This window comes from Fulmarus glacialis, unplaced genomic scaffold, assembly GCF_000690835.1.
Source record: "Fulmarus glacialis isolate BGI_N327 unplaced genomic scaffold, ASM69083v1 scaffold6859, whole genome shotgun sequence".
In the NCBI taxonomy this organism is placed as follows: domain Eukaryota; kingdom Metazoa; phylum Chordata; class Aves; order Procellariiformes; family Procellariidae; genus Fulmarus; species Fulmarus glacialis.
In genome coordinates this window covers 107,523-117,552 of record NW_009235130.1, presented here as the reverse complement: position 1 = coordinate 117,552, position 10,030 = coordinate 107,523, and the positions used below count along the sequence as shown (strand labels likewise).

The window sequence follows — 10,030 nt, the reverse complement described above, 5'->3', positions numbered from 1 at the left end:
TGTCCCGGGCAAGCCCAGATCTGGATGAAGTGCCACCCAGGTGCCCTCAGTGACCGGGGGAGAGCGTGGGGTGGCTGCTGACTGCCCTTCTATTTGTTTTGTTACATCAGCAAGAGTGGACTTTCATGCCTTCGCTCTCTCCCTCTCCCCGGGCTGGATTTTGCTGTGCCTTCAGTTCTTTCCCTCCTCCCCCACCTTCCTCCTCTCCCTCGCAGAGAGCCCCTCCTCCTGGGCTGCCACCCCTCCTTCTCCCCTCCTCTCACGGGCAGAGGCTTGAAAACTTGTTAAAAGCTCTCCCAGTGTTCCAAGTTAGAAAAAACTTTTACGAGGTATCAGCACTTTTCTTTCATTAGTGGGGAAGGAAGGATGAAAAATACAAAACAGCAGTAGACTTTTAAACTTAAATAGACAGGTCTGAGTGCCTGAACGTGCTCTTCCATTTTACTTTAACCCTCCAAAGAAGTATTCTGATCCAGTTTCACTGCTGATCAGCAAGGGTAAGTTGAAAGTTTTCCTTTTTCATCCTTTTGTGTATCACTTTTTCTGAAAACACTTTTTTTTTCAGCCTACGAATTTTGTGTTACTGCGCTGGGGGTTGAACTTGTTTAAAAATATACATCTATAAAAGCGTAAGTTCTCTTAAAGTGCCAAGTTCAAACTTGTAGGAATTCTTTGCTTTCTTTGGTCATATTTCTATACATTTCTTCAGATATTACACTTTTTGCAACTTCTGACCTTGTTCCCCTGAGAGAGAAACTGCGGTGAAGTTGTAACTGCAGGACTGAGTTGCTGACTTGCTGCGAGTGTTTGGGTGAAATCGCTCCTCTGTGTACTTGCCTAAGACTAAATGAGCTCCTTTAAAGAAAAAAACGAGGTGCGCTTCAGTCTTCCTCTGTTGTACCGAAATTGCATCAGAAGTTGGTAACAGGGAGCCCTGGTCCTGCGTGCGTCCCCTCTCTGCCCCACACATTTTGCTTTCATATGGAAATCCTGATTGATGCCTAATAGTTTGTGCAGGGCAAGGTTCTTAATTAGGTGCTTTGTTAAATGCTGCAGCTACTAAAGTGGTGACTTTCACGTGGTCTTCCTGATAAGTTTTCCCCTTTTCTTTTAAAATAGATGTGATGATAAAATCCAGACGTGGGTTATGGATTTTTAACCTGGTTTGTATATAGTTACTCTGTTTTAGCAACCTCGGTGAGGGATTTTAGAGGAGGAATGTGAGATATCATGATATGCCTTACCACGTTGGCAATGTCTGTGAAAGTCTTGGGTAGATATAAATGAAAGTTGTCTAGGAAGAACTGTGCAAGAATTTCCACAATATGTGTCATAATCCCAATATGACACATTCCCTTTATATTACCTTGAAGGCTTAAATACCAAAATGAGGAGGAAAACAATGGTTGAACAGCATCTCTTGGAGAACTAAAAAGCTTTTTACGTTGCGAGACTTGGAGAGATTTCCTTATAGCAGTTGTTGCCTGCTGCTTGCCAGTAGTTAAAGAGCAACACGAGGAGGCAGGAAAAAAAAAGAGTCTTCAGCTGAAAGACAGACGAAGCGCAGAGTCTATCTTATCAAGTAACACGTTCTCCGCTCAAACAAGAATATTGTGTGCTTATGTGTGTCCTCACATTTTGCCTTGAGATAACCAGCGAGCCTCATGAAATGGCATATTTTGTCTGAGGAGTTCCTTTTGATTTTTGTATGTGAGGTTTATGACGAAAACCCCTGATAATGGGGACAAAAATGGGCTACGGACACCTTGTGCCTGACTTCTATGCGTGTGCGTGTGTGTGTGTGCGCATAGGGAGCAAGTTGGAGGACTTGCGTGAAGCTTTCATCCTGCCATTTTTAACATCTGGACAGCACACTACACTGCAGAATTTAAGCCTCTAGTCTTTGGGATGTTTACTGAAGTGTTTCCTTCAGAAACTTCAAAGCCGAACACTGGCACTGACCCATGATACCTAACAAGCATACAAATGGGAGAAGGGTGAGCAGCACTGGGTTCGGGAGAGGGAAGAGAGGGACACAAGGGATTTGATTTGCGACATAAATCTGAATGCTTATACACTCAGGAGCGCAAACAGATTCAATACTGTAAAGTTATCTCAGCTCTCATATTATGCAAGCCCGAAAGATTAATTTTATTTGTCTCTGAAATGAACGTCGGTTTAGGCCAAGGATTCCTGTGGGCATGAGGAAGGTTAGATGACATTGAGCAATGTATCTGTTTCATCAGATACGTTGCTCTCTTTCCCCCGGTCTCTGGTATCTCCTCCCCATGTTACCCACTGAATTATCTCACATGGGTGCACCTGGTCTGTTGTTTATGCCACACATACGTTTTAGAAATCCAGATTTCAAAATCCACAAGCAGCAGCATCAGAGGGCCCGAAGCCCCCTCAGGGAATTCAGCATTTCTTCTCTTAATTCCAAAGTGAGTCAGGAGAGGGATGGATCTGGGCAGTAACACACAGGGTAGACCTGACTTGTACAACCAGAGAACGTCTAAGAAAGTGCTCACAGTTGCTTTTGCAACTATGCTTTAGAATTAAATTAGGTGGAGCGGGTAGAACAGGGGAGAGGCAAAGGCTGTGGGGTAGATCCACTAGTGGCTGACCACCAGCAATACTAGCAGACAATGAAAAAGGCACACAGTTGTGACACTTCAAATTCTAGCTACTGCAACCGTTTAGCACGTAATCTTTGTCTGGTGGATGAAATGAACTGAAGCTCATCTGCAGACCTACAAATGAACTACACCTTCCCAGGGGAATGTGTGGAAGACATTCACTGATTTTCGTAAGATCTCAGAAAACTAGCCTTCCCTATTCCAACCCGTCGAAACCCCATCAGTTGTACATCTCAGCTGCTTTCTCTGCAGTGCTGGTTGCTTTTGGGAAATACTCAAGCTGATTGATGTTTAAAGTCCAGAATCTTCTCTTTTGTTGGCTATTTATATGTGTGTGAGCGCACATAAAAAGGTAGGAGAGGTTGGAAAACCAAAACTTTGGCCTGTTTCCCAACTGCTTCAGCTGCACAATCCCATTTTAGATCCCACTCTAACCCTTACTGCTCTTCCATCTACTAGCATGTGATCTTCTAACACTGTAGTCAGACCTGGGCATGTTACCACAGCACTGAGTTTGCATTATTCTTCCTGGAAAATATGAACCAGATGACATGATGAATGCCGTCCATAAAAAATAGTTCTAGAATTTCTTAATTGTGGCTTAAAAATCAAATTTCTTATATCTGTGGTCATCCAAAACCCATGCAGAGGAATGCTGTCACATCTCCTGCTGCTCTATGGCTTTTTCTCCTGTCTTTACCCACACACAGTAGGACCTGGAAGAAATCCATTTTTTAAAGAGTTTACTAGGCCAGCATTAGTCTGTCTCAGAAAAAGGTTATAGTCCTATAAAGTAATAATCAGTAACTCATGAAACACACGTACTCATCATCAGCCATATCCTTAAATTCCTGAAGTACTGAAATTGTACCAGTCGATCAGGTCAACCCCTGTCATTCAGTGGACTCATTTAAGGTGTTTGGAAGTGTTGAAAGAAGTTTAAGTCCAGAATGCTGAAGAACTATTTTTAAAGGTTGTCTGCCATCCATTTCAAACTATTTACAAAGCTAGAATACTTAAGTAACTGTTTGATACAAAATCTCTTTTTATACCTAGTAAAGACACTGTAATCAGTTAATAAAAATGGTCTTTCAGTGCCCTGAAAGTAAACAAGTAAGATCCGATGAATGAATTTTCTCTACAACAAAACAAAGTACTGTGTTTCATAAAGCGATAGAATCCACTTAAGCAAAGGAATAATATATTTGTGCCACCGCAAGGTTATCTGATTAACAGTACAATGTTTTGAACTGATGCGGGTTTTTTTATCACTGGCAAAGGCTAGCCTGTAACTGATCTCTTTAAAAAAAAGTTGCTTTTCAAAACTATGTATGAGTAATTCAAGCATGGAATGTTTCCTCCTGGAGTTTATATTGCCAGAGGACATAAATGAAACTTAGCAATTTTGCATGCTGAAGCAAATTAAAAAATAGGTAGTAAATTCTCAAAATATTGCAGGTGTGGGATTAAGTAGGTCAAAACTGAAGTAAATCACGTTACATTAGTGGACCAGAGTGGAGTGTAATTAAAAAACAAACAGCACATAACTGCCTAGAAATAACACGTCCTGTTTTCTTAATCAAACTTTCAATCTGAAATAACATTTAGACAGTAAAAAAATACGTTGAGTCTGAGGAAAGTCTGTTAATGCAGTAGTTTCGAATCATCAGAAAGCTGACTAATTAAATCAAGAAGCTGTTACGTGAAAAAGGCTCCTCCTGTCCACTTCCACTTCTAGGACATGGAGCAAATAGCTTGCCTTCACAACAAACTTCACGTGTTGTATAGCTACAGGCTGTTCTCTCTTTCAACAACCCCAGCCTGAGGAGGAACGTGGTCACATTGCATTCCAGCCTTTCCAGAGACCTCCGCGCCCGTGTGCCCGACTCCTTCCCTGCCACCCCGAGCCCACAGAGGCAAACTAGCCTTTCCTGGGAAGGACGAAAGCGGGGGATGGCTGAAGGGATGTGTCAGGGAGAAGGACGCTGTGTTACTCCTCCCAGCGGAGGCGTCCAGATTTAAAAGCCTGAAGCAGGCCTGATCCTTTGATGGGGCTTCATTCATGTGAAGAACTAATTACGTGAGGAAGGGTCTGCACGCCGCAGTAGGTAAACTTCAGAGCGAGCTGACTAAGCGGGCTGAGGAAGTGGCCCTGGGATATTTTTCCGGGCTTCAAAGATAATTGGCATCTCAGAGCTATCAGAGCGAGTACTTTAAACACTTCTCTCCCATTACTCTCTCTCGGACTCTTTCCAAGGGCAGGAACGGTGTGTTGTTATTTGGCATCTATTGTTATGGTTGAGTTTGCCAGACTTACAATCTTGTGTTTCCAGTGACTCACCGCTTCTTGAAAGAAAATCTCCTTGGTGCTAAAATTTCCTATTTTATGAATTATCCAAAAAGGGCTTTTTCTATAAATGACCTTCGCTAGGGAATGTATCCATGATGCGATGGGGAGGAAATCGTTTGGACATTATCAAAACTATTAATACCAGGAAGGGATTACTCAGCATGCACGGAACAAATATCTATACCCAGCAGCATCTACTTTAAAAGGGAAACTTTGTGATTATTTTTCCTTTTAAGTGCCCGATTTCACATGCTTGTTCATGTGGGGCAAGATAAAATGTAAGTTTTTATGCAGATAAGATTACCATTCTCCAGCAGATAAAAATCCTATAGTGAACTTTGTTTTTCCTAGGAATCTAGAACATCAAGTAAAGCATTTAATTTCTTTTATGTCATCCGGTGTACTTCCAGATACCTCCGAGAAGCTTCCTGTGTCCCAGAAATGCACACTTTAAAACTCAAGTCGAGAGAGACTATTTAAACTCGCAGCGTTCAACACTTGGAATGCAAACTGCACGCCAGGAGTTGCCTTAAAAACAGAAAGAGCTCATTTACCTTTTTTCCTTGCTAAATCTTTTTTTCTTTTCAAAACAAAGTGAAGGAATTGAAATACAAAAAGATGCAAATACGAAGCTGAAACTACAATAAATTAAGCAAGCCACAGATAAACAGGAAACCAGTTCCTCCAATACGGTAACATGAGCTTAGCTGTGCTTCATCTATTTACTATTTTTGGTTCCTTCATAAAAGTATAGGTAGCAAATACTAACTTTGATCTTTGTGCTGCCAGTACTAATGCATGAACCTTATTTAGATAGCAAGTTTTTTTCTGAAATCGAGTATAGTATAAAGTTGGCATCATTACGAACTATACTTTTAAATGTATTACATACAATGTAGTGATATGCAAGAGCTCAGTTTAATGTTGCTGTGGGAAAAATAGCACGCATTTTGCAATGATAAAATTGTAGGTATCCGACCCTAACATTAACTTAGTAAAACCTTTTGTATTTAGGTTATACTGTGGTTTGCTTTCTTATTCTCTTAAAGAGTGAACACAAAAATTACCGTGAACGATCCACACTGAAAGAGAGAAATCTTTCATTTATTCCTAGCGTATTCAGGCAGTGCCACTACGTCCTTCCACACCCTGCTTCAGCGGTGTGTCACAGCTGGCTGCTACCTGAGGCAGGTGTAGGTCATTGAACTGAGGCTGCCACCAAGGAAGCTGAGCCAACCACAGTGGCAACTGAAGGTTGTCATGGGCTTCTTGAAAACAGGAGTGAAATTAGGAACCTCTTTTTTCATTGTGCTCTGAGACATTATATGTTACTTTCTCTTTTCAGTTTCCCTGACTTCCCACTCCACCTGCAGACTAACTAAAACTCTGGTTTCTCTTCAGATCGTGTAAAACACATGAATTAAAACAAAGCTGACACCACTGCTCTATTAGCATTGATCTGTGATTCAGTGTATCAAAGGTATTAAAGCTCTGTCTTGACCATCACTATTTTTTTTTCCTTGTGTCCTTCTTTAGCCAGCATCCTGTGAAGATGGGTGATTGGAGTGCCTTGGGAAAACTTCTTGACAAGGTTCAAGCCTATTCTACCGCAGGAGGGAAAGTGTGGCTGTCTGTCCTCTTTATTTTCCGAATCTTGCTATTGGGGACAGCAGTCGAATCTGCTTGGGGAGATGAACAGTCTGCTTTCCGGTGCAACACTCAACAGCCTGGTTGCGAGAACGTCTGCTATGACAAGTCCTTCCCCATCTCCCATGTACGCTTCTGGGTTCTGCAGATCATATTTGTGTCTGTACCTACTCTTTTGTACCTGGCGCACGTGTTCTACGTAATGAGGAAAGAAGAGAAGCTGAACAAAAGAGAAGAAGAGCTCAAGGTGGTCCAAAATGATGGTGTGAATGTGGATATGCACCTCAAGCAAATAGAAATTAAGAAATTCAAGTATGGGATCGAAGAGCATGGCAAAGTGAAGATGCGTGGGGGGCTGCTCCGTACTTACATCATCAGCATCCTGTTTAAATCGGTCTTCGAGGTGGCTTTCTTGCTGATACAGTGGTACATTTATGGGTTTAGCCTGAATGCCATCTACACCTGTGAGCGAGATCCATGCCCGCACAGAGTGGACTGTTTCCTCTCCCGTCCAACCGAGAAAACCATCTTCATCCTCTTCATGCTGGTCGTGTCCTTGGTGTCTCTTGCCTTGAACATCATCGAGCTTTTCTACGTGTTCTTCAAGGGTGTCAAGGATCGTGTGAAAGGGAAAACCGACCCCTACTCCCACAGCGGTGCCATAAGCCCTTCCAAGGACTGTGGCTCCCCCAAATATGCTTATTACAATGGCTGCTCCTCACCGACCGCCCCCTTGTCTCCCATGTCTCCCCCGGGGTACAAGCTCGTTACCGGAGACAGGAACAATTCCTCCTGTCGTAACTACAATAAGCAAGCTAGCGAGCAAAACTGGGCCAACTACAGCGCGGAGCAGAACAGAATGGGGCAGGCTGGCAGCACCATCTCCAACTCGCACGCCCAGCCCTTCGACTTCTCCGATGAGCACCAGAATACTAAAAAGCTGGCGTCGGGACACGAGCTGCAACCCCTCACCATTGTGGACCAGAGGCCTCCCAGCAGAGCCAGCAGCCGAGCCAGCAGCAGGCCTCGACCTGACGACCTGGAGATCTAAGCTTCTAGCTGCAGCACTTGCTCAACTATGAAACGACGTGCATTGGAAGATGCAGTCAGTGCTGATCTTGTTCCAGTGGAGGTGGTACTTAACAGTCTCAAGGAGGAGATTTTAACAATCATAAAAACAAACAAACAAGCAAACAAACTTTTAAAATACTTGCTGTTTTTTTGGGGGGATGTGGGGTTGGTGTGGGGTGGTACAGTACACATTGGTATTTAATGTAGCTGGTTTAAAGAGTTTAAATACTAAAAAAAAAAGAAAAAAAGGAAAAAGGTAGTCAGTACTAAGGTAGGGGGTTGTTTTTCTAGAAAGGCTGTAAATATCTGAGTGTATGTGTATGTGTGTACTATCGTGTTTGTTTCTAAAGAATCTTCTGTAATACTAAAACCCAATAATAACTGAGTTCACATTTGTCAGGGTGAAGTGCTGCCTGAAGATGAAAACATTTTTCCTATTCAACAAGCAAAAAAGTCCAGGAGTGCCTCTGATCATTTCCCTGTCAAGAACATTCCATTCTTAGAAAGTGCACTTTGAAGGTAAACTTTCCTACATGGTTCTCCAGGTTGTCGAAAGGCTCCTGTGAGGACAATCTACAGCCTTTGAGTCATTCAACCTAAATTTCAGACATGGCCCAACAAGAAATACTTTGGTCACCTGTTTTTCCAGCCCTTCACGCAGGTAGATTTTGTGATGTGCGTAAGTGGGATGGCTTCACACTCGTAGAATCGGCAACCACACTCTCTTGCCCACAGCGATACTCGTGTCCTGCTGCTCACGTACAGTCTAATTAGCATCATATGAACCCCAGTTTGCTGCCACTTGCAGATTTAAGCATTAAGGCAGGCAAGCAGCTGCCTTTAGTGAATTTTATCACACCTTTAAGTATATTAAGGGTGTCCATATGTGTGTGTGGATGTGGAGGTAAAGGTATACACAAAACACCCTCAGAAACATATGTTCAGAAATAAACGCACACAGATTACTTGCAGTTGACACTTCCTCGTGGATATTGTGAAGATGTGGGCCACTATGGTGTTTACATTCTCTGATTCCTTCAATGCAAGTAAAGCACATGTCATTATATTTTTTTAATTCTATAGAATATTTTCCATGTATCCTAAATGGATGCTTTTTTAAAAATAAAAAATAAAAAGGGCCTAATCCTGGATGTCTTGCTCTGGAAAATCTCTCATTTAAGTCAGTGGGAGTTTTGCCTGAACGAAGGCTACAGGATCAAGCCCAAGATGTAGCGAACCATGTTCTTGCTGGCATGAATGATTTTCTTTTGTAGAAGTTAGGGGTGGAAAAGACCCATTAGGTCATCTAGCCAATCTCCCTGATAGGTAATAATGATGCTTGAATGATAGAAGATGTAGTACTGTAAGCAAGCTTTAGTCTTTTATGTGAGAAACTTAGAAGAAATGCTTTGTGCTGGATTAATAATAAAATATGCCTACATGACTTTTGCAGTAACTGGTATTTTTCTTGTTCTAAATACTCACATTTACTGAACTGTAATGTCCACTCCGAGTTTGACAGTTAGGTCTTTCTAGATGGCTCTAGCAACTTCAGTGTTTACACTTAGATTTTGTTTGAAATGCAAGTGAAGTTGAAAGGATTTTTAAAGAGTACAATTCTAGCTAATTTATTTGAAATATATGCTAAAGAAATGTACCAGTTTCTTCAAATGCATAGCCTCTTAGCTGAACACAGATTGACCAAGGAAATACATAGCTTGGTTTCATTTTGCAGCAACACAGATAAATTGTTTCATTTAATACATTATATTAATTTGTTTGACATTCCATGTTAAACTACTGTTGTGTTCAACTTCATTGCATGTATGCAACCATAGTCCGTCGGATCATGTTGTCTGGAGAACATTAGTCAATAAAGTTTTAATTTAGTATAAATATATTTTCTAATTGTCCTTTACTGTTTTATATGTCCATATATCTTTTGTTTCAGTCTTATAATCCAAACTCCTTCCTTCCCTCTTCATTCTTCCCCAGTCGCTCTGCATTTCAGCAGTATTCTTGATTTAATCCATCTGGATTTACTTTGAACTGAAATTTCACAGGACCAGATTCAGATACCCTCACAACACTGGAAAAACAAGCATCGTTTGTGCCACTCCTGGAACAAAGTCATACTCTTCATGAACTACTGTAATTCAAATCTTGCCATAAGCCTCAGAAAATATATATTTATTTGCAAACTATTATAACAAAGATAGTAGTAAGATACTGTCACATAATTTTTCAAGCAGTTTTTCTATACGGCCTAGATTCAACATTATGAAATCATTGCCTCTAGTTTACATTCCCCTGTGTAATAAGA

General features: G+C 41.5%; 1 protein-coding gene across 2 annotated transcripts; it reads left to right on the top strand.

Moving 5' to 3' along the window:
- Positions 1 to 237: 237 nt before the first annotated feature.
- On the top strand, positions 238 to 9,605 carry GJA1 (gap junction protein, alpha 1, 43kDa). 2 transcript variants are annotated; one of them, XM_009585890.1, is made up of 2 exons: positions 238 to 497; positions 6,526 to 9,605. In XM_009585890.1, exon 2 carries the CDS (start codon positions 6,542 to 6,544, stop codon positions 7,685 to 7,687), a length of 1,146 nt encoding a protein of 381 aa, XP_009584185.1. In that variant the 5' UTR covers positions 238 to 497; positions 6,526 to 6,541; the 3' UTR covers positions 7,688 to 9,605. The 2 variants fall into 2 exon arrangements, with proteins under 2 accessions (XP_009584185.1, XP_009584186.1); XM_009585891.1 differs by having other exon boundaries at positions 270 to 497; positions 6,530 to 9,605.
- The last annotated feature ends 425 nt before the right edge of the window (positions 9,606 to 10,030 follow it).